This window comes from Solea solea, chromosome 12 (assembly GCF_958295425.1).
Source record: "Solea solea chromosome 12, fSolSol10.1, whole genome shotgun sequence".
Classification (NCBI taxonomy): domain Eukaryota; kingdom Metazoa; phylum Chordata; class Actinopteri; order Pleuronectiformes; family Soleidae; genus Solea; species Solea solea.
The window spans coordinates 12,399,909-12,423,411 of NC_081145.1; the positions used below are offsets into that span (position 1 = coordinate 12,399,909).

General features: G+C 40.6%; 3 protein-coding genes across 3 annotated transcripts; 1 reads left to right on the forward strand and 2 right to left on the reverse strand.

Moving 5' to 3' along the window:
• The first annotated feature begins 323 nt into the window (after positions 1 to 323).
• On the forward strand, positions 324 to 8,194 carry LOC131470646 (uncharacterized). Its single transcript, XM_058646611.1, has 22 exons — positions 324 to 375; positions 677 to 827; positions 909 to 973; positions 1,066 to 1,345; positions 1,437 to 1,498; positions 1,583 to 1,718; positions 1,796 to 1,921; positions 2,037 to 2,162; positions 2,235 to 2,339; positions 2,432 to 2,581; positions 2,663 to 2,880; positions 2,963 to 3,227; positions 3,643 to 3,748; positions 3,879 to 3,921; positions 4,614 to 4,722; positions 4,939 to 5,014; positions 5,109 to 5,191; positions 5,279 to 5,365; positions 5,617 to 5,733; positions 5,847 to 6,002; positions 6,776 to 6,836; positions 7,137 to 8,194. Exons 2-22 carry the CDS (start codon positions 687 to 689, stop codon positions 7,379 to 7,381), a joined length of 2,757 nt encoding a protein of 918 aa, XP_058502594.1. The 5' UTR covers positions 324 to 375; positions 677 to 686; the 3' UTR covers positions 7,382 to 8,194.
• syt18b (synaptotagmin XVIIIb) lies at positions 7,993 to 11,483 on the reverse strand. The gene is made up of 5 exons (XM_058645475.1): positions 10,827 to 11,483; positions 9,359 to 10,365; positions 9,020 to 9,161; positions 8,217 to 8,377; positions 7,993 to 8,139 (listed from the first exon to the last, which is right to left on the reverse strand). The coding sequence occupies exons 1-5, from the start codon at positions 10,969 to 10,971 to the stop codon at positions 7,993 to 7,995; spliced, it is 1,602 nt and encodes a 533-aa protein (XP_058501458.1). The 5' UTR covers positions 10,972 to 11,483.
• Positions 11,484 to 12,215: 732 nt separating this feature from the next.
• On the reverse strand, positions 12,216 to 23,260 carry LOC131470613 (AT-rich interactive domain-containing protein 3B-like). Its single transcript, XM_058646541.1, has 9 exons — positions 22,998 to 23,260; positions 21,735 to 22,319; positions 17,555 to 17,629; positions 17,337 to 17,409; positions 16,063 to 16,246; positions 15,080 to 15,330; positions 14,160 to 14,435; positions 13,978 to 14,067; positions 12,216 to 13,540 (listed from the first exon to the last, which is right to left on the reverse strand). Exons 1-9 carry the CDS (start codon positions 23,022 to 23,024, stop codon positions 13,401 to 13,403), a joined length of 1,701 nt encoding a protein of 566 aa, XP_058502524.1. The 5' UTR covers positions 23,025 to 23,260; the 3' UTR covers positions 12,216 to 13,400.
• Positions 23,261 to 23,503: the final 243 nt, after the last annotated feature.

The following is a 23,503-nucleotide window of genomic DNA, read 5'->3' on the forward strand; positions in this document are numbered from 1 at the left end:
ATTGAATACTTTCTTACTCCAGAGCCAAAAAAAATCTTGACAAATCAACATTGCATGTCTTACTCTCCCTGCCCCAAAAGCTATAAAACCATCACCTGTTAACAGTAACAAGTAGCTAATCTGAGGTAAATTATGTGTATTATAATTACTGTTTAGATGATGTTCTTGACAACAGTGCCATCAGCCAGACAACAGTGCCATCAGCCAGTCAACAGACGGAGTGAGGTCATGTGGAAACTATCCCAGAAGCATTAGCACATGACACACCCACCCAACCGTGTCCTGTATACACAAGTTACCATGGATACTCAGTCTAAGAAGGTTGCAGCAGAACAAACTGCAGTCAAAACCATGTGGGGCTTACAAGCGGAGCAGGTAGGCATCGTCAGTGGACAGAAGAGTGTTTCTACAGAAAAGTATCTTGACACAGCTATTTAATGTGAAATACAGAAATCAGTTCAAGTCATTAACTGTTTTTCAGACATGCTCATGTTTAGATATTGAAATGGCTATCAAGCCATTTGTTTTGTATATCAGAGACACACTGTTCTAACCATGCAGTGGTAAGGTTTGTTATTTAGCAAGCACCGGAAAAATCAAGACACATGTTCCAAGAATAGACACACGCCACCAGCTACCACCTTTGTGTGAAGATCTGTCCTCTTCACTTGAGCAGATATGGGGAGATGAGGACTGTAGCCTCTCCCACACAAAGTAATATCTCTGATCGAGGAGGACACTCCATGATGTTTCGACCCTCAAGTTCAAGCCCTTTTTCCCTCACCAACCTCGACACGTGGGAAGCCAAATCTCGCTTTACAGCACAGGTAAGAACCATATGTGCTTTTTTGTCTGAGGAAGAAATGATTAATTTGCAACGCTTTAAACTGTGTGAGTTTTTTTGTTAGACCTCAGCATGGTACGATATGGCAACTGTCTCTGGGTCAGGATTTCTGTCCAATGTCAACACTAGGTGAGGGGAGAATGTACACAGTGTTTAAGCAACACAGACATTATAATATCTATGTTCATATTAGAGTGGCTGAAGCACTGTATCTGTTCCAGCACATCAGACAGCACTAGTGGCTTCAGACAGAATGACCCAGGTCTAAGGAAGTGGCAGTCATTGTCTCATCTGGTGCCTGAAGCTGCCGCACGGTCCCATCGTTCATCTCCAAGGGCTGATTTAGAAGCTGCCCGTGGAGGAAGTAGCTATAGACAAGCAGAAGTTATGCAATGGTGGCAGGGTGCTCAAGAGCTTATAGACACTCAGCTGGACAGGCTGAGAACCAGAGATGTACCATGTAACATAAGTACTGCAGAGGTACTTGACATGAAAAATAAGGTAAGTCAAGAGGTTTGTTTTTTCTGCTTCATGTAGATGTTTACTCTTTGCCACATATCACCCCTTCACTTTGTGCTAATGTGTAACACAGCAGGAAAATGCTGAATCATTCAGATTTGACAAGAACCTGCAGCGCAGAGAGCTCCATGAAAAGTGAGTGAGGCAAAATACATGGAGAAGTTAATTTAAATAACTGTGGAAAAGCTTAACATTCCTCCAATGAAATTCATGTACAAGGGTCCAAAAGCTAGAGAAGGACCTGTATCGAATGAGGTCTACTTTGGATAGAGGAGGCACTGACCAACAGTCTGAAAGGACTTTCTGTTCACTCAGGAGAACATCACCCTTGAGTCAAGAGGACTTGAACAGACAAGTGTGTAGATTTGCCCTGTAAATAAAAATGTATTGTTCTGTTTTCTGTTTATCACACAGTGTTTTATTTGTGTTAAGGCAGAGCAAAAGGTTGACAGAGACCTGTGCAAGCTCAGAGAGGCTCTGAAAGATGCAGAGGCGAGGGCAAAAACACACGAAGAAGAGCGAAATCGGGCACTTCAGCAACTCCAGACTTCAACTGAGGTCACTTCATAAATATTGAATGGAAATGTCAAAGTGTGAAGTCTAGCAGTAGTCTATAGTATTTCACATTTGTCCAATTTGTTTGGAGTTGTGACTTTCCTGTCTGTGCATCTAGACACAGAGGGCACTGTTGAGTCAAATGGAGGAGATGAATCAGAGGCTCAATCACATGCTGTCCAATCACTCTGATGTGCAAGAAGAGCTAAGTCAGGCTAACAACAAAATCAGCCAAGCATGCCTCGTAAGTTTCCTGTCTCTGATTCAGCACTCACTTCTCAAACAGATTAAACATGAACGTTCTTATTCTGCTCAGGAAAAAGCCATCTTGTCAACTCAGGTACTAAAGCTAGAGGACAATATAAAAGAACTGAAAGCCAAACTGACGGGAGCTCTGTCTGACAAAGATTTCATCATCCAGGTATCTTATCTAAAATGTCTGTGGTGTGTAAAATCAAAATGTTATGGTTCTGTAGTGTGACCAGGGTTTCTTTGCATGATGCTTGTGTGCAGGAGAATGCAAATCTGCAGCTTCATCTGAGGAGACAACCAGGTTCAGAGGGCTGTATGAACAATAACCTCGGGGTTCATGCAGAGTCTCACAACAACAGACAGGAGCATGAACCTGTTCTAATGAAGGAAGAATTAAAAATTCTCAGCGAGGTTTAAAACTTACACTGGTCGTCTTTTTCTTGGGTTTATTTTCTAACCCTTACATTGATCACCCCCACTGTGCCCTACCAGGTGAATGAAAAGTTGTCATTGGAGCTTGAAACGATGAAGCAGAAGTGCGATACATCCCAGACTCAGCTGGAGGAGCTAACAGCCGAGAACCTTGTCAACACTAAACGGATCAAAGAGCTGGAAGCTGAACGTTCAGAGCTGATAAGACAAAAAGATGAACTCCTGAGCACAACGAATGAAGGTGGACATGAGATGAAGGAAAAGTGCCAGCAGCTCAAGTGAGATGTTAAACACATGCTTTCTTATATGCTAAATATTTGTCATCCTCTTCTCACTAAAACACTTGCATTATTTATCTAGAGACTCAGTTCAAGCTTTGGCAACAGAGAAACAGACGCTGCAGGACGAGTGTCTGTGTTTAGAGGCCAAGGTCCTTGAGAATGAGGATAAGTTACACCTGCTGGAGGAAGAGTATCAGAAAAAAGATGCAACAAGAGTCCAAAACATTGAGGACTTAAAAGCTATGGTCTCACACTGGACTGAGAAATGGCAAAAAGTGGCTTTGACTTTGCAGTCTACACATGAGGAGCTCGAGGAGCTCAAGAAGAAGACTTCCAGAAAAGAAGTAAGACCACTCCCTTAAACGTTCATGTTTAATAGAAGAACAATTATTTGTAATATTGTAATAACAATTTCTAATATTATTTCTTTCCACAAGAAAAAACAATTCCTGAGACTTTTATATTATACTTTTATACTTTGCATATTAGTCTTTAATAGTTTAATATGCTACCAAACCTATAAAGTGATGCTGGGTATGTCCATGTATTAAAAGAATTCTTATCCCAAGAAGAAATTGAAAACTTGCTGGAATAGAAAGCCACAAAACAGAAGTGCTGACGACAAGATGGTTATGTTTTTCCTAAAAGCTTCTGTCTCAGTTCTATTTCTTGGTGTCAGGGCACTTTGGTGCTCTAATTATTGAATATGTTGTAGATATACAGTCATGTAACTGTACACTTAACACTTAACTCATACAGAGTGAATCAGAGCCATTGCTGAGGGTTGAGCTTGAAGCATGTAAACAAGAGCTGGAGCTGGAAAGAAACCGGAGTCAGACGTTGCTTCACAGATATAAGGATCAAGGTAAAGGTGAATTTACAGGTCTCCTCAGTAGTCTGTGGCAAGTGCAAATATCCTCATCATGATTACTGTTGTGTGAGGACTACACACACACACACACACACACAATTGAACAAGTGCTTTGTTTCTGCAGGTGATAAAGCTGTGCAGACTCAGGACAATGAGACAGTGACAGAGTGAGTGGATTGTGATGAGATTTTCATTTTAAAATTCACCGTCAGCAAAGGCTTAACGTTAAATTCTCTGATGTGTTGTGTCGTTTAAATCGGGCTTCCTTCTTCTTAAAACAACAGATGATGAGTTGATAGTGTAGGACAGACTCTGCTGACACGAGGCTTGTATGAACAAAAGAAAACCTGAATGTAGCAAGCCAGTATCCGTTCGGACCCTGCAGGTGTCCGACAGAGTTTATTTCAAATCCTGAACCCCTGTTTTCCCATAACCACATCGTCAATTTCGTACATGTTATGTGTCTCTCCTGGTCTTAACATCCTAGGCTGATGTTCTCATGCTCTTTTTACCTATTGTACATCAATTTCCAATGCATGACAACAAATTCAACCTGTTTGTCGGCTCTCCCAGACTCCAAAAACCAGTAAACACCTGATTCCCTCCCCTCAGATCTACGCATCCCTTCGTTAACTCCCCTTTGGGCTTTATTTGGATCCTAATTCATTTCATGTGTATGTGATAGCCTCCAACTCAACTCCCTTGGTCCATGTTAGAATGATGGATTCCTGATTGCGTTCTCATCGTAATCGTACTGCACGTCTTCCCAGCCGTATAACAGGATATTTGAAAATAAGAATTAGATGTGTGATTCTTTCTGGGGCAGACACTACAGTTGCTTTATCTTGTGCTCCATCAGCTTATCAGAATCCTCTTTGATGTGGGAGCCGACATCAGACTCGCCCCGCATTCAAAACAAATCCTCACAGGTGACAAGATGCCCCTCACCTCCCTCACTAACAACGAAGGTTTGTGCCGTTAAGATAAGATGTATGTATTATGTAAACATGTGTTTAGAGTAAATATTTTGGACATGCAATGTTGACAGTTCATTTCCATTCAGATTAAAAAAAAACATACAGAAAGAGAGAAGTAAATGAGGGAAAAGTAAGTTTTATAACTGATGACTGACACATTTTATTTCTCTCTCATCTCTAATTTTTAATTAAACCTCATGAAAAAAGGCCCCTGAACACAGTCAAGATGACGAGGGCCAAGCCAATGTATCAACCACCAACTCACTGAGGACCCAGCTCGAAGGTGTGAGCCTGCTTTTATATGCTTATAATGTTATATTTATATTATCATAATATTTATATATTATATGTATTGCATTTAATTGTTTTGTTTGCAGAGAGCAGGAGGAGAGCAGATCAGCTGCAGCAGGAGAAAATCCTGGCCGTTCAGAAGCTTCAAACACTGAAGCAACTTTACTTGGTAAAGTTCATGGGAGTGATGTTGCCAAAGATGACCTTCTATGGAGGAGGTGATGATGATAATGAATGACCGGTGCTTTGTCTGCAGGTTAAACATGAGAAACCGCCTGTTGAAGAGGAGGATGAACCTCTCTGTCCAGAGACAGTCATGCAGAGCAGGATGGTCACTGAGCAGGTAAATGCTGTTAAATACAAATGTGATTTATACTCAGCTAACTCAAGCATATATTTCAGCATAAAATGAAGTAGCAATAAAGCTTCATGCATGCTTCCCCAGCGTATTATTCATATTGATTTTGGTCATTTACATTTCCCACCTCTGGTAGTGGTACCATTTATCAAATAAGTAATACAAAATATAAAAACCTGTTGTAAATAACAATAAAGGTTGAAACAGAAAGTCATTGAATACTTCTGTATTTGTAGTTAAAGGGTTTATTCAAGAAGCACGAAGAAATCGAGGCAGGACTGATGGACAACACATCAGCAGCTGCTCAAACTGAAACCTTCTCTCCACAAGACTGGACTCCCACAGTTGGGAGAGTAAGAACAGAATGAATAAGATAATCCGGAATCCTGACTACATTGACTTGATGTTACTAACAGCCACATGACTTGCAGAAGAAAAACTACAGTATGTGCTGATTTTCATTCAGAGTGCAGCGGACAGGTGGAGCTGGCAGCAGAGGTCAGGTCTGACGCCACTGTTTGAGGAGGATGAGGAGAGTGCTGATCTTCCAGGAGGAGAAGAGGAGGAGCCAGCAGGGGATGCTCATCTGGAGGAAAACCTCCTCAGTCAGGGACAACACCAGGTAAGAAGCACTAAGAATGTGGGTGTGTTAAGTTGTCATTCTTAACAGCGATGTAATGTAAATGTCCATCCACACACATATCAAAAGGCCCTCCATGTTTATGCCTCTGTATTTCATAAATATTTGTACGTCAACATCCACAAGTGATGTAACTTCATATAGGACAGGTTGTAACGTAAAATTAACAGTTACACACGTTCATTCATTACGTACAGACACATATGTGCAGACAGCACTAATCCCAGCTTCTACTTTAATCAAAGAGCAAACTGTACGTAAAGACATGGCTGCATAACCACTTAAACTCCATGTGAATGGCAGTTCATCCGTAATCTCACATTATGACCCTTTCTGCTTGGAAAATAATCGGATTTTAAGATGAGGAGTGAAGCACTCGACTGGAACACATCTGATGCCACCGTAAGAGGATGGGCAGGAGTAACACTATGTCACTAAGGCTTGTGACTTCCTCTGTATCATAGGGGAGTTAATAACATCCTAACATAGCATGTACGTGCTGTGCATTAATAAATGCTGCATATTTACACTATATTAATATTATTTTTATTATTATTTAAACAACTTAATTGTATATAGAAAATACAGTGTGTAGAAAGATGCATTCAATAAAAATCATGGAATTATTTCATGCCACCTATAAAAAGTCATTTCATATTTGAAATATGAAATGATGATCGCGTGTGTGTGTATATACATTAAGTGCATCTGTAAGCATTCAACTAACAACTAAAAGCATTTTCTTTTCACACCAGACGTCAACTATGAGTGCAGATCTCAGCAAACTGAAGGACAAAAATGAGAATCTGCTGCAAGGTGAAAATGTGCTTGAATCAATACAATCAATAGTTTAGACATCTGTGGTACGACTTGTGTTGTTTGTGGTCTAAAGCCCTCAGAGACCAGACTGGAATCTTTATTTTCACTGAACCAGGGATGTATCCAGAAATGACTCACACTGAAATAGGCTAACATATAGAGCAATATCTACTATTATCAGTGCAATCTTCATTGTTTTGAATTCACATGCCTTGTCTATCTTCCTTTGTGTGGATGATGTGGAAATCTGGATTTTGTTTTCTAATTATGTCACGTTTTTTCTTATTATTATTTAAGATGTAAGGTTTAAGTGGCCGATCCAGGATCATCACACTGCGGTAGATGCATCTTTGGATTTTGAAGTGCCAATCCTAGATGAGTGTTCAGATGAGTGCGACCTGCAGGGAAGAACACCTTCCCTCTATCCTGATGGAATATTCCAGGCTGAGCTTATAGATATTTGTAGCCCTGATGATGATGATGATGATGATGATGATGATGATGATGATGATGACGAAGAGGAGGGAGGAGAAAACAAATGAGGTGTTTCATGAAAATCTAACTTGCTGACCTGCTAAGAACCAGCCAGTCTCTCTACTATGTAACTTATATTGCATGCATTAATTCAGATCTGGATTTTTATATTAACCCTTTGGTAGATAATCATAAATACAAAGATTGTGATATAGTTGTAGCAACAGCAGTATAAACATATTTACCTCAGGCAATAGTAGTAGTGTTGACAGAAAACAGAGAGACGGCAACCTCAGGCTATAATGAGTTTATCACTTTTACATGCAGGATATCCAAACGTGTTGAGAAAAGGTGTTGTGAACTTAGAGTTATACATATGGTTTGATAAAGTACATTCATCAAATGAATCACAAAATGTACTTATGTTACAGGGAATGAACAATTCTGATATTTTTAGGTTTGTTTGTGTGTTGCTAAAACCGTCACAAACACATTATTGAACAGGCTCCCGGGCTTAAAGATTTTATTTGTTGGAATTCAGAAATCCATCACTTACAACTGTAGCATCGGTCAACACAATCAACATCAGCTGTGAGCACTTTACGTCAAAGGTTATTGTGGATGCCCTGCTGACACTGTGTTAAGTCCACACGATATATTAAGCACATGTTTCAGAGCTTTACAGAAGTTCAGGTTGGACACTGTGCCAGCGAGTCTGCTCCATCTGAAAGCTGCACATGTCTCTCCAGTGAGCACGGCCTGCGTCTGCAGCCTTGGCACCGATGAGGACTCGGCAGAGGACTTTACCGTCTGAATGGGCTTGATTCTGTCAAATATGAGAAAAGTGAAATCAAAGCTACTTTTTTTTTAGTTTATTATTTAATTGTGAGGAGTGACATTTACCTGCATGATTATGTACTCGAGCATGAGGGGGAGCTGACTGACGTCTCCTGGTGGAAGGTCAAAGAGGAATGAAGTGTTCCACAATGCAGAGGGACCTCGCTCAGTTTCTCTGCTGCTGATCACAGTTCTCTCATGATGCAGATTGACCACCACCTGGTAATCTGTTACAGATTGAAAATGAAACACAGAAATGAGACTCTAAAGTATTAAAGTAAAGTAAATGGTAAGACAACACAATATGACAATTTGACAGCTGTAACATTGAAAAATAAACCTGTGCTGATATGCCACATAGAAAAATATAACTTTTTTAATATTTGTCTTTCCTTTAAAGCTGCATTACCACTGGATTTTACTGCATCCAGTATCTCTGCATTAAATTAGACATGTATTTAAATCATGCCGTCCGACTGTATTTTATGTTGTTTAAAGATTCAAGGGCAAAAGTATTACACTATATGAGAGTGATATCATACAAATCTAATGGCTCTAGGATATAAATAATGCCTTTAGACAGGCTAATGCAAACAAAGATTAGATCTGTTCATTTCAGAGGCCCAGAGATTGAAACATTTTCCTGGGGATTGTAGTGAAGGATTAAACCACAATGTCATTAAAAAAGAGGGGGATGATCTCCTGCTGCATTTGGTTCCTGTAGACATCATTTAATCCCCTCGACATTAAAAGCAAACATAGGGAATTACTTTACCTCTGTCCCTGAAAGGCACAAGGCGACATAATAATATTGCCACACTCTGTATCAAATACATTTTGTTTAAATTGAATCAAAGTGCTAGTTTTACCTGGTGCTGCCGACGTGTGGATGACTTTGTCTAGATTATCTGCTCTGAGGACTGAGGTTTTGATCCGATGGGTTGGCGTCTGATACTGAAGCGAAATGAAGATCTGTGGAGGACAGCTAAGCCCCTGATGTGTCACTGCATCCTGGAAGACCAAAGTCAGCGGGCTTAAGTTCACACAGAGAAGAAACCGTACACCAATCACAAACACTAACTAGGAAACAATACGTGTAAGAATACTGACCACAGTTTTTGCTCCTGGGTTCATAACAGGTGAATGTGGCCATACCTCTCTGAAAATATACAGCTGTTCTTATCAACAATAATTGAATACATCACTACCTGTTTTAGTGTCCACTTGTTTGGGTTGAGTTCTTTTGTGAAGTGAAATGGATGTTCTGCTCTCCAGTCCTGTCCACCACATCCCACCTCCAGTTCACCCAGTGCGGTGCTTCTGAGGCCGTGTGATTCCCGAGTGTACACAACTACTCTGAAAGTGCACCTCTGAAGCTCGCTCACGGAGTTCACCGTCAGAAGCAGCAGCACGTTGAAGCTGCTCCGAGTAGACGCTTGTATGGGACAGGGATACAGAGGCGGAAGGCTGCCCAGCACAGACACGTCCTCCAGTTTGTGAGGCGTCCCAGTGAGGCCAAGGACAGTGACTGCCAGGGTGTGTTGCTCTGGGGAGAAGGCCATAGTGAAATGGAGACAGGGTTTTGGTGATACTGGCTGTTTGCAGCTCACACTGGAGCCATAGCTCAGTGGAACTAGAGGGATTGGTTCTTCAGGCATAGAAGGAGAGATGGAACTGGGGCTGGTGAGCCTGCTGTGTTCATTACAAGATAGTGTATCCCCAGTAATGGTACAGCGTCTCTGCAGAGCTTTGCATGTCTTGGACAACAGTCCCAGTTTGGGAAATGAAGACAAGGAAGTGTGGCTCGGATCAATGGGTTTATAAAGGGGTGACGTCAGCGGTGGTGTGCTGAGACGACGCAAGGAAAAATAAGACTTTGGCGGCTCCTTCCGTTCAGAGGCAGTTCGAGCTCCATTAGAAAATGACCCAGAGGTAAATTTGTCCTCTGAAGGGGCAGAGCTTGTGAATGTGGAGTTAAACTCCAGCATATCTCCATCCAGGTCTTCATATTGCTGCCTGAATGCTATCGTCGATGTCAAGGGAGGTGAGCTCTGGGTTAAGGTCACAGGCTCAGCAGGGGCAGCAGGTGCTGACGTCACAGGATCTTTGTCTTTCCCAGAGCAGATGTGACTTTCCCTCCAGCACAGAACACATCCCAGAATCAAGGAGAGGCAAAAGACGATCAGTCCGACCAAGAGAAGAACTTGAAGGTGAACTGCAAGCATAAGAGAGGATGATTAGTCCAATCAGATGCCAGTCATTTCAGTTTACCCTAATGCAACACCTGAATTATGCAATTGAAAATTTGCTTGAAAGTATAAAGACTGAACACGTTTCTCATTTATGTAGCTGCTATTTGTGGAAATTTTGAAAATAAAAAGTGGTTGTCATGTTCATTTACACTTCTCCATACTAAAAATCCACATTAAAGAGTTAGTCACAGATTACCTTTTTACCCTGAGCTTGTTGAGTTTAGGAGGATGAACACTGAATCAAAGTGGGAATATTGCACTAAAACAACTTAGAAAGAATACTTTTAGCTTTGGCATTTTGAAAATGAAATAACCTTAATTGAACCTTAATTAATGGTCAGTATGGACCGTTTAAAATAACTGCAGTGACCGGTGACTTGCTTTGGACTCAGACACAACTCGATCCTATAAGAACATACAGTACCTTCTAATTGTTTGGTAAACAGGACTTGCACCAGAAGCCAGAGGAAGAGTATGACCATGATGCCCTCTATCATCCCCTTACAGCAGAAGAGCAGCACCGACTGCCACAGAGGCTGACCTGGGTACTCATCGTCATGATAAGGCATGGTGCAAACCGTCTGTAGATGGCTTTCCTAAAGAACAGTCCACAGAAGCAGAGAGGTCCCAGTAAAGAAGATCATTTGCTTGACCGTTGAAAACATATTCAAGCCATCAGTGTTGAGTCCTCTCTCCACACACTGTTGTTTCAGAGGTTCAGTCAAAACCATTGTTGTAGAGTGTCAAAAACAAAAAGGCAAAAAAAGAAATCCCTTAAATATCTTGAGGATTTAGGATCATGAGGTTCACGTGTGGGTGACGTCATAAACGCCTGCACATTACATGACATGCCAAAAGACCATGCATAAATTCAGATTTAGTATTAATCTTACTAACTCCCCTGATCTAAACTCATCCTGTCATCCAAACTTTCTATATACAGAGGGTCCCAGTCTTCATCCCACGACAGTGATCCACTCATCTGCACAGTGACATGACCTGTGTTATTTCTCCCTGGTGGGCGGAGACTCCCGGCAGTGATGTCCATCTCACAATACTTAATACTCATTTGTGCCTGCAGCATCTTTCTTCCACACTGTTCCACATACCAGTGCAGCAGTGTCTGAATAACTATCCTGGCAGTAAATCCTTTAACTCATTCTCTGACCTCCCCCCACAGTTTTTATCTGCTGTGAGACAGCCTCTATCACGCTGTAGGTCAGCTGGAGGAATGAACTCTTAACACAGACTCTTTCTGCTTCTCCTGTTTCTGACATGCAGATTTTTTAATTTTATAAACCCAATATGATGTAAAATATATGCTTGCTTTGTCACCGCTTTAACAAATAAACAAAACCTCACAGACAATAAACCCAGGACACAAATAGCTTAAAATCAACTTCCCCATTCAGGTTTCAGGTTGATGATATTGAGAGCACAGATGTAAAAAAATGAACTGAAACAAAAATGGCTGCATGACCTCAGTGAAAATGAAATGGTGCATGTTTTGTTCAGAGGAGGAAATACTACCCTCATGTGGCCACTCATGGTCCTGAAAAGGGTTCTCCAGTTTCCTCCCAGAGTCCAAAAACATGCTGGGATTGGCACCAGCGACTACTGCGACCCTAATGTGGAGGATAAAGAGGTAGAAGATGAATGAATGAATGAATGAATGAATGAATGAATGAATGCATTTTAGCTCAATCAATGAAGAGAGGTGAGATGCAACTGAAATAAACAGAGAACTCCGACACACATTCATTATTAACAACATCTTGAGGAACATTAGAAAGTCACAAACAAAGGACACAGGTTTTCTACAGCACACATGATTGCTTTATTCCTCATGGCCACATGGTTAATCAACATCAACCTTGATTTTCTTTTACAGTTGCCAAGTTCACAGTGACATTTTTTATGTAATATGTCCACATGATTGTCCATATATGATAATCTATTTCAGCAGATGGCTAAACCAACACTTATTTGCATATTTCTCAAAAAGAGTGAGGTAGTACTGTTTCAGTGTTTACTTGAGGTCATTAATGATACATTCTTTGCGTTTATACAAATACAACACAGCAATATATTATGAGAAGAAACATAACAGTAATGAGTCCAGAGGACATTCCTGAGTCCAGAATAAATTCCCATGAAATTTACTAACATGGGAATCAAATGAGGTAAATGATATATATCGCATCTGTCTAACCATTCTGTCTCCCAAGAGAGAACGTGTCGCCCAATTCTTTTTTTTTGTCTGACTCGCAGCTGACATTAAAACAACTTTGCACTTTATCAGGCCAGGCCAAATGATTAAATAAGAAAATTATAAAATAATAGTTAAAAAAAAAAAAAAAAAAAACATGTTTCAAAAGGAAAGAAAATCCAACCAAAATCATACCAACGACCAGTTGCTTTAAATTCTATTTGATTAATCCGTAAACACTACAGCAGACCCTGAACTATGATCTTCCACTGAAGTGAAACAATACATTTATGGGGATAAAAGAAAAAATGGCAGAAGCCGTTATAAACGGGAGATATGTTATGATACTGAGCTGCAGCTTTTTGGTCTTCACTAGCTGCACTTTGGCGTCCACGCTGTTCTACAGACAGCTGTGGGGGAAAGGCAGCTCCAGATCTGTTTGATATTTAGCTTCAAGTGTAAGAGATTTCCACTAGATGATGGAACTGGTTCACATTGTGCATTTACTGCTCTAAAGACACTTCTAAATAACCATTGTTAAAGCACTTTACACACAAATGCCAGCACATCTAAAAAAAGAAAAAAAGGCTTCTGACACTGACAGGCACTGAGGTAAACTGTGATCCAAATCAAAGCTGCAGTCACTCTGGAAGAATCTGAGGTCAAACAACAACGTGCTCTTAACAAGAACGATTCAAAGCACATTACACTGTCAAAGTAATGAAAAACAATGCTGGAAAAACTGTTGCTGCAGCCCCAAAGTGTTTATACGGCGCTTGTCTGGGAGCCTTAGTTGGGTCCTTTTGAGGAGGTCGAGGATGACGATGATGTGGGACTATGAGAGGAGAGGGCACTGAAACCACTGGTTCCTGCCTGAGTTACAGCCTGTGATGCCACGGGAGCCACAGATTTCTGAGCAAACAGCATTCCTTTAAATGAAATCAGATGAAGGTTTAACATTTCAAAGAATCACTAACAAAAATACATATGATTTGGTTTGTTATATTTAACGCAAGTTGGAAAATGATAAAGATGCAGCAACACAAAGAAACAAGGAGAGAACTGACGCACAACCCAGTTAACGATTGACATCACACTGATAACCAGCCTCTCAACAAACCAATGCTGTTTTTACACTTCTGCTTTTTTATTGATCAAAATAATATTTTGTTTTACTTTTTTTATTAAAAGGTTTGAGCAGCATATTATATATTGAACAGAATTTAATGAATTAAAAAAATGAAGACAAAAGAAATATTGGAAATCATCTTGTTAAAAAAAATGTAAATACTTTTTTATGAGATTCACTGAAATAATAATTAAAAAAAAAACGTGTTTCCTTTTCAAATTAAATGATGTTAAATACCTGAGTAGATAGTTCCATTAACCTCCACAGACATGCTGATACTGGCTGCTCCATTAGTGGAGATACTCAGGGACAAATCCTGTTTTTTCTCTGTGGAAGAACACCAACAACGAAACCAGTTAATGGACTTTGTTACGCTCATGTTAATTAAGGGTAAGCTCTGTGACATTGAAGAAACTCACCGTGTCCATTGTTAAGCTTGAGGTTCATTGGGTTGAAGTGAGAGGCCATGGCCAGGAGGTTTTGTTGGAGGGCCTGCTGCATGAGACGCTGCTGCTCCTCTGCCAGCCGCATCATCTTCTTCTCTGGAGTGTCAGTCATTGCTCCTGCTGCTCCTCGCTCCAGTCTCTCTCTGAGGTGCTCTATTGTGGCAGCCTGTGCCAACTGCTGCTGCTGCTGCTGCCCCAAAGCCAGAGCCATGGGCAGTCGGCTGGGAATTACAGGGGTGGCGGTCTCATCTGGTTGGGAAAAATGATGGCAGTTTCCCATTAGATTAAGTGGCTGTAGTTCATGATATCCATGAAATGTAATCCTGTCAGTGTGAATTGCATTGTTACAGGGGAGAAAAAAAAAAATCTATTTCATGATCAATCAGCTAAATGTGTAGAAAGATTTTAAACTACTGAAAGCAGAGCGTGCGAGTGCAGCAGAGCCATTGGAATTTTCACTCATCATTCATGAAGCTCAATAACTCACAGCCGCTGCAGGCTCTATTGCCGATTATCGCTGCACACTTTGGTCAATTTTCCACCCCACATTTTCATTGGATTTCACCAATGAAATCCCTCACTGTTCAACCAAGATACAACCTGCATTGTATCTTGATTATAGCTTAAACTGAGCGGCAGAATCCATGTGTACATTCTTAGTGTGGACTGAGACTATAACAGAGAGATCAGCACAAGGCAGCCACATTATTTACTTATTTATTAATTTATTTATGGCTCACCGTGATGGAGAAAGTACTTTTCAAATGTGTTATAATAGCCCCTCAGGAGTCCTCTAATGGTATGGAATCTTAACTGGTTATTTAAAGGTGATCTCCAACAGCGATCACCAGCTTTATAACAAAGACAATCAGAGTTACGCTGTATTTTTTTACCTGTGTTTCTCCTTAGGTTTGGACTCGCTGAGGTATTCAGGCTGTTGTGAGCCATTGGTGTGGTTTGAATTGAGGGAGAAGAGAGGAGAGATTGTGGAGTAGCACTTGGGGAGGGAGAGTAGCGGTACAGGCTGTTTGTGTAGCTGGGACGTCGACCTTCTCTGCGGTTACTGTCGATGGCAGCCTGCAGCTCACCGGGAGAACTCAGCCGTTTCTTCTCGCACTCAAATGGGTACAGATACTTCATATACCTACAGGGAACAGTATCAGTGTCAGAGATTTAAACGTATAGAGGGATTGTATTTAAACTAAATTCACAAAGTTGCTGCAATTAATAAGTTACAGGTCATCATGTAACAAACTAGGAACAGAAAATGTGATATTTCTAAATGACTTCCTCATGCAACGAAAACAATCCCACCCTAACCAGAGAGAATGAGCAGATCTCATGGGTTTCATTTGTAAAAAGGACATTATAAATGTGCATTTGATGTAAAGTTCATGTCATTAGAATATAACGCAATATTCTTTATATAGAGGATTACAAAGCTGAAGGGAAGTTATACTGTAATATCCACTAGTTTTGGAAATATCTGTATCTCTCTAACTGAAGGCTGAAAACATTATTATGATTATTACATTTGTACTCAAAAAGACACATTTAAAGAATGTGATTACACTCTATTTTACTGTGATAATAACACACTGCACCACATATCACTGATCAAGTAAAGATAATCAAATTCACTTGGGTCATTATTTTTTCCTTCATGTTAATGGTTTACTTTTTGACATTTGAGGACTAAATTTAAAATTAACAAAAAAAAAAAGAAAAACTAAATGTGCATGCAATTACATTACTACAGTTGTTCCATTGTCAGAGACCATGCTTCTTCATATTGACTCTCCTTTTGTTTCTCTAATTATCTGTCAGAAGCAACAACCTCATGAGCCGTTGTGTCACAGATCTAAGAGACACCTACTGGGTGCGGAGGGTGAACGCAGCGCTGGTGATGGACGTTGGGAGGTTGAGACCTTTGGTGATTTCCCTCCAGATCTTCTTGTTAATAACCTCCACCAGGCCTCCCTTCTCTGTCACAAGCTTGTAAAGTCGGTACAAGTCCAGCACCTGCTTTGCCATGATGGGGATACGGTTCACAGGAGTTCCTGAACAAAATATGAGAATAAATATACAAGTGACGGTCAGTGATTTGTACTCCTGTGAGAGGCCCGAAGAGGAAGTGGACGACATTCTACCTGAGGGCCTGAGGTTTGCGTTGGGCAATATGGCTTAGTATGCATAATCTGTGAGTGTTAACTACCCTAATGACGTTTATTTCAGAAAGATGGGGGCAGGGTTAATTCCAGCAGCAGCTTGGTCGCTGCATTCATTTAAGTGCTTGAGGAGGAGGAGGGGTCATTACAAAGTCAGCAATTTCCGCCAGTTGGTGGACTGACGGCTAACCCTTCCAATCCTGATTTGGAGGAAAGCCAATTAATGAAGGAGGCTAAAGAGAAGTTGCGGAAATAAGATTACTTTGTTTTTGACATGCCACGGACACATAAGCACATGGGCCACTGCCGTGACCTTTGCCCACGTAAGTAGATTATTGACAGATTTCAGCTGCATTTTCAGTAATTTAGTTTCGACTGGATTTGTTCATATGTTAGAAAATATGTGAAACAATCTGGACAGGCAAACCAGTAGATGATACAACCTGTTATAATGGCATATGTTTTAAACACACCATAAATATAATTTAGTTATAAAACCGAAATAATCTTTATTGAACATGGTTTATGTTTAGAGTATGTTTTTATCAAATTCAAAAGGCATTTATTCTTAATTTCAGCCATTTAAATTATGTTATATTCAAATGTCTCGTCTTATCGATTTCAGTCATACAACAACTGATTTACAATAAATTCATTGATTCATCTTCTACCACTTTATCCTCCACACAGGTCACCAATCCATCACATAGAGACAAATAACCATTGTTACAAAAAATTATACAACAAAACAACAATACATTTAAATGTGTAATGCTTTCCCAAATAGCACTCGATTGAATCTTCACAGAAAGTTTTATTTTATATGAAACAACAATCAGTTAAATCTACAGAAAACCTCAGTGTAGCTCATCCAAAGATCAGTGGACTTCAGTGATTACTAGAATAATGGATATAAGACAAATCTCTTCCACAAAAGAACTGAGTTACACCTGCTAGTGTATTTGCTGTTTGGTAGTCTTACCCCTTTTCTGCATAAAGACAAAGAGGTCATCGAGAAACTCCTTCCTCTGTGGGTCATTGTCCAGTTCATACAGCTGTTAATACAAACAAACAAACAAACAAACAAACAAACAAACAAATAAATAAATAAGTAAATAAACAAACAAAACAAGCTATGAATAGTTTCTCCACGATCATTTCAGAGTTTGTTTTTAACGTAGACCTATCAAATCTTCTGACCTTGGCAAAATCCCTGGATGGTTCTCCTCTTACTTTTCCTCCATCATTTTCCTCAGTCCAGACGGCACTTCCTCTCTGCAAACACACACACACACACACACACACACACACACACACACACAAAGAGACAGAGAAAACACCAGTCAGCAGTCTGTCCCTCCGATTGTCTCATGTCAGCTTTAAACAGTAAATGTAAGTAGGATAGCGTGGCAGCAAACACTGGCATTGTCCAATGGATCACTTCAGACTGAAAATGAATGAGGGTGGTGTGTTTGAGATGTTGTTACTTTATACACAGATGACTATTTCCATTTAAAACCTAATAAAAAAATACTTTGTGGTTCCCATGTCCAAACCTGCTTTCCTTCCCCCCCCCCGGCAATAAAAGTGCCTTCACAGTGACCTACAGTAAACAGCTGGGCACAGCGCAGATGAAAGGTCCCATGCTCATTAGCTAGTTTAATGTGACATGCTACTCCTCCATCACCTCCCCCCATAAGAAGACAGCTAAAGGTTAAAAATGTGAGTGAAGGGCAGTGTGTGTGCAACTGTGTGGAAAAACATGTGGGTTAGTTATTGTTCCGTGAACCAACAGCCGTGTGATGACGCAAGCATGAAAATCTAACCTGAAGGGAAGAAAATACTCTTTAAGAACGCGCTCTCATTTCAATCATGGTTTAGTAGTTGATGGGTTGTTGTTTTTTCACTATCCTGGCTATTTCTAGTCAAACGATCATCATCATTGATTTCTTTTAGGGTCATTGTGGAGCCACTTTTGAAACACATTACTTGTTTGCTTTTTCCATGGGCACAGTATTAAAGGCGTTGTTTATCTCAGACAACCACGACAATACTACTATTGTCGTGGTTGTGGTTGATCATGAGACTTTTGCCATTCCTAGTGAAATGGTTTTTGCAATTCAATGTTTAATTGAAATCAATAAATGTTTTGCAAGGCGTCCTGATCCAACATGGGGCTGAGAGTGTATTTACAGCGCTTTAAACAACTGAGGTTGTTTTAAAATCAAACATTGGGATCAATAATCTGCCATCTCTGAGTGCAGCTGTAACTCGCCTCATATTTGTATTGAAAACAAAATTCAAACTGTAAACGGTGACACACGCACACGCACACACACACGCACACACACACAGACACCACCATTTCAAGTCAACCAAAACCTGAGCCCCCATCGTTCACTGGAACTGATTTTAAACTGGATGATGATTAAAAAAAATAAAAGAGCAACAGTTAAATTATCGTTGTTGTCATTTATCCCATTTAACTCTCCTTTTTTCAGACATGTGTAACTGTGCATGTTAAATACTGTATAAGCACTTAAGAGGCGGAGGCTCCTTCTCATTGTTGTTCCGCCTTCATGCTGTGAGCAGAACTAGTTAAAAAAAGAGAGCTGTCATGGTGGGAAAGGTAGTAACACGGTCACGTTACCCGCCACACCTCGTATTCTATGTGATCACACACCAAGGCAGAAGTGAGCTGCTTTGTTTTGTTCAATACAAACAAGAAACTGTGGCAAAAGGCAGGCTCTGCTCTTCTTTATTTTATTTTTCTAAGCTGTTAAACTGCTTGAACATTAATGTAGGTACTAGTTTATTTACACACAAATCTGTCTGCGATGGCAGAGCTGTTGACGCACCCAAAAGCCTCGGTTTACAATTTCTTTAAAATAAAGGACGTCTGCTCACACAACAGAAAGGCCATTGATGTGGTGGCAGATAAACATCCCAGGCTTTTCACCATCAGATGGAAATAAAACCCTTCCCCCTTATTGATGAGCCAGTGAGACCCACTGTGGATCTATTAACAAAGAGCATTCAGTTAATTGCTCACAAAGCTTTCACACATCCAGCCATGGGAATCCTAATACTATTTAGTATGTAGGTCAGCAAAATGTTTCTTTTGTTTCCTTAAAAATGCCACTTTTATTAAGTTTCATAATGTTTAATGTCTGTATTTAAATAACAAATTAGTTATCTCAGGCCGCAAAGGAATAAAACGCCACAGTTTGATTGAAATGTCTCATTAAAAACTCACATTAACCGGAAACTACGCCTTATAAGGAGCTTCATTAAAACCATTCATCTGTTGCAGCAGGGCAACGGTGAAAAAGTATCCCTCACCAAAGTTCAATGCAACAGCGGGGGGAGCAAATGTTAAATCCAAATCAAATTATTGGGCCTTTATTCATCCGAACAAGTCAAGATCATTTATCTGGCCCCTCGCTGTGCTGAGAGTGGAGACAGAGGGGGGACATTGGCTCCCTGTCTCCACCCCTTCTACATTTAATGGCTTTTACAGTGAAACCGCACACAAGTGGTGAACAATAGCTTTTACAGCAGGGCGAGGCATACAATGCCCTCTAATAATAATGGAGGTCGAGGTGACAAAATAAAGTAAAATAAGGAGAGAAGCTGGAAATGGTCATACAAATCTCAACCAGTTGCCACGATCTAACAAAAGATGCCGTGTTAGAGTGGACTCACAATATTTGCATACAGTACATGTCAAATAAGATTGCTTTGTAGTCAAACAATGAAAATGAGCCTTGTTTTGAAATTCGGCCCAAAAAAAACAATTTACCTGAGGAGGTCAGTAAAGTGCAAGCATATTTAATCCATCATCTGGGTTTAGGCTACAGATTTTACCAGAGCTTGCTATGGTCAATGAAAACGTTTCTTTAGTAACAATTAACAAACCAAATCTGAGACAAAAGGTAGGTAAACAAGATTTTAGCAAAATACCAGCTCCGCCCAGACAAATCTGAGCACATTAAGAGGTTTGTATAGATCGACACATGTAGGTCAAACCAGACGCATCACCTGCTATTTCTACAGACAATGAATCATAGTCCAAGTAGCATCTGAGTCTGAAACTAATTTACTAAATGCGTAAATCAGTATGAGCAACACTTGAGCTTGTTAAACCGTCTTAAATGCATTCAACATTCTGTGTGCAGCACACAGGAAACAAAACACACTGCCACTGCAGTGCTAGCATATAACATATTGATCACTTTCAGCTAAATTAGCCCGCCATTTAGTGTTGCCAAGCGACAGCTAAATTATGCAAAGCTATCATCTACAGCTACGTCAGCAGCTGGACATTGTTTCCGGCCTGGTTTGTTTTTACAAAAGACAAATATTAAAAAAACACCTTCAATGGCAGCAGCTCTTGGATTTCTGATAAATAAGGAGCAGCATTCACACAAAACGGTGTTTTGAACCTCAGTCATTCAACCCAATGTATAGAAATCAAGAATGTGTGAGTCTAAAATGTAGAGAACAAGAGATAGCAAACACCAGAAGGACGTTCTGCTGCACTGAGATAACTATAAGTAAACTTAGAGTAGCTGCCTGCTGGTATGCTCTGAGGCGCTATCACAGCAGAGTAGACCCCTCCACCAAAAGGCCTCATTAATCATAATGCATTGTATTGAAGTGGGGCCTTTTCAAGGGAACCATATACACAGAAGAACCAATGAGATCAGGCCTCATAAACAGTAAAACAGAATCACAAGAGAGCCCCTCTTTTCTTAGAGTAGTTTAATATCTGCTGGAAAACATGCAAACAAAACTGGGACATCTGATCTTGCCCCGTGGCAATTCTTTAGACTGTAGTTCGCCCTCAGAGCAAATCTTAACCATAAATACATTGCTTGAGGCTTTTCCACTAATCCTATTCTCCATTTCTGTCAGTTCTCAACCAGCTACTTGGAAACAGTTAAGATTGGACCAGAGCCAAGAACAATTAACCCTAACAGATGAACAAATGTGTTTTTGAACATGTGAGACCCAAGATGAAGTATGTCAGAACACGAGACCTCTGCCCTGGCCAGTAATTACCCCAAACACTATCAAGTTCGGGCATCTTGCCAACGAGGCACGCTCCTTCCTCCACCCGCAAGAAAACAGCAGTAAGTGGGCAGTCTGACTCTCAGCAGGAAGAAGTGAACAATTATTACGAAACCAAAGAGGGAAGTCACAGAGTCTTCTTCCCTCAAGATGAGGCTCTGGCTCCGTCAACATGGAGCTTGATTCAACAATATTTCCAAGAATGAATTGAGACATATGTCTGTATATGTCTATATCTGTAAAGGTGATTTTCGTAAACACAATACAACCTTTTGATTTTGGATTAAAAATAAGTAAGATAGTATACCTGTTTTAATGGCTCATCATAGCCCCAGTCAGAAAGGCCGTTGGCTGATGTGAAGGAGTGTTGACCAGCAGGAGACAGGATGTCCTTCTCCTCATTCTCCTGTTTTATTGCTGGAGGTGGAGATGCAGATGTTTCCTTCATAGTAGCTAATTGAGATGTGGGATAAGTAGAGAAGTGGAAACCAGGAACCGGATGTAGTCTGAGCTTCTTCGCCTGTTGATGAGGCCCATTCTCCTCTTCCTCATCCTCTTCCTCCTCCTCCTCCTCATCATCATTGTCAGCCATCTCCTGCTCCTCCTCCTCATCCGTGTCTTCATCTTCATCTGGATCCATTCTGCTGAGGTGGTTTTTCAGAGCTTGCGGAGCATGTTGAAACAACACAGAGTCCAGAGGAGAGCCCGAGGCTCTGGCCGCAGCAGCGTGCTGAGCAAACAGCAGCTGAGCCTGCAGATGCTTCTCTTGCAGGTTCATCTCCAGTTTGGCTCCTTGTTGTCTCTGCAGATGCTCCATCATTGCCTCCAGTTTCACCCCAGCAGGAATGGAGTGAGGAAAGCCAGCCGAACTGCCTTCCTCGGATAAGCTAGACTGTGTGGACCAAAACATACAAATCACCACAGGCGATGTTTCATTTTTCATTAAAATGCCACATACATTTTCACCTCACTGCTCATAATTTCATCTTCGATTTAATATGTTTTGTAAATATTCGAAAAAAATAGAACTGGATACTGCATTCAACAAGTATTTTCAAAGACCAGAGGAGAAAAATAAAACTTTTACCAAATAATATGTCTAAACAAGACTAAACAATCTTCTTTGGCTGCAAATAAAAATAAAAGTAATGTGAACTTTAGGTTGTCTCTGCCTTAAAACAATAATGGAGGACTAAATAACAAAATCTTATTAATGAACAGGAATTGCACTGATTCAGTTAAGGACAAATCAGCAGCAGGCAACTGCAGTTGGAAAATCTACTTCAAAATAAAATAAAATAAAATAAAATAAAACAGAGGGGTAATTAGAAAAAATAACCTTTAGATACCAATCGATCATTCGGCTCTGTAAAGGGAAATCAACTTTCAAAGTGAATGCATCGATATAACTGAAAAACGAACGAGCCTAAACACAAATTGTGTCTAAAGAAGACTTTTTCGGTGGAAAAGAGGACTAGCTCTCTTTAGAATGACTACATTAATCGCCATTTGCTTTGTTACAGTAACAAACACGGAGCGGGAGCGTTGACCAACAGTCGTCGACACTCACCATTTGCGCCTTCGAGTAATCCATCATCGTCAACAACAGGTCGTATCTAGTGTTTCCTTCTGTCCTCCGGCAAAGACAAATCTAATCGCATAACGATTTTTTTCCTCAAACGGAAGGATTCTTCTGGTCAGATTTGATGTTTAGAAAAAGAGCCTCCCGGTGTGGTTTGGGCTGAAAGAGGAGGAGGGGTAGAAGTCTGCTATGTGCTTTACCTCCCTGGTCACTGCGCATGGAAACTCAAACATCTCTGATTGTCTTTGACTGGGTGGCCTACACCCCCAACTTGGATGAATGAAAGGCCCGCCCCGTGCGTAAAGCTCGTGGAGAGGATCTGTGTGGAGCTGTGACCGCCCACTTTACAAAGAAATCCCACCCTGAGGCTGAAGCCGCTGCTATTATTCTTACACGTGTGCGGTTGTCGAGGTAATATGACCTCTGCTAAAAATATCACCACGCAATTTTTGTTTGGCCTGGAGCTGCTTCACCCACCACACTGTAAGCGGATC

What these genes read in the sequence shown, in the direction of transcription:
- LOC131470646 (XM_058646611.1), top strand. Translation starts at nt 687, where the DNA reads ATGAGGACTGTAGCCTCTCCCACACAAAGTAATATCTCTGATCGAGGA. An exon ending in AATCTCGCTTTACAGCACAG is followed by an intron (nt 828 to 908) that starts GTAAGAACCATA and finishes TTTTTTTGTTAG; the next exon opens with ACCTCAGCATGGTACGATAT. An exon ending in AACTCCAGACTTCAACTGAG is followed by an intron (nt 1,922 to 2,036) that starts GTCACTTCATAA and finishes CTGTGCATCTAG; the next exon opens with ACACAGAGGGCACTGTTGAG.
- syt18b (XM_058645475.1), bottom strand. Translation starts at nt 10,971, where the DNA reads ATGCCTTATCATGACGATGAGTACCCAGGTCAGCCTCTGTGGCAGTCG. An exon ending in ACAAGTGGACACTAAAACAG is followed by an intron (nt 9,162 to 9,358) that starts GTAGTGATGTAT and finishes TTGGTCTTCCAG; the next exon opens with GATGCAGTGACACATCAGGG. An exon ending in CCACACGTCGGCAGCACCAG is followed by an intron (nt 8,378 to 9,019) that starts GTAAAACTAGCA and finishes AATCTGTAACAG; the next exon opens with ATTACCAGGTGGTGGTCAAT.
- LOC131470613 (XM_058646541.1), bottom strand. Translation starts at nt 23,024, where the DNA reads ATGATGGATTACTCGAAGGCGCAAATG. An exon ending in ATGATGAGCCATTAAAACAG is followed by an intron (nt 17,630 to 21,734) that starts GTATACTATCTT and finishes GTGTGTTTGCAG; the next exon opens with AGAGGAAGTGCCGTCTGGAC. An exon ending in TAATGGAACTATCTACTCAG is followed by an intron (nt 13,541 to 13,977) that starts GTATTTAACATC and finishes TTTCATTTAAAG; the next exon opens with GAATGCTGTTTGCTCAGAAA.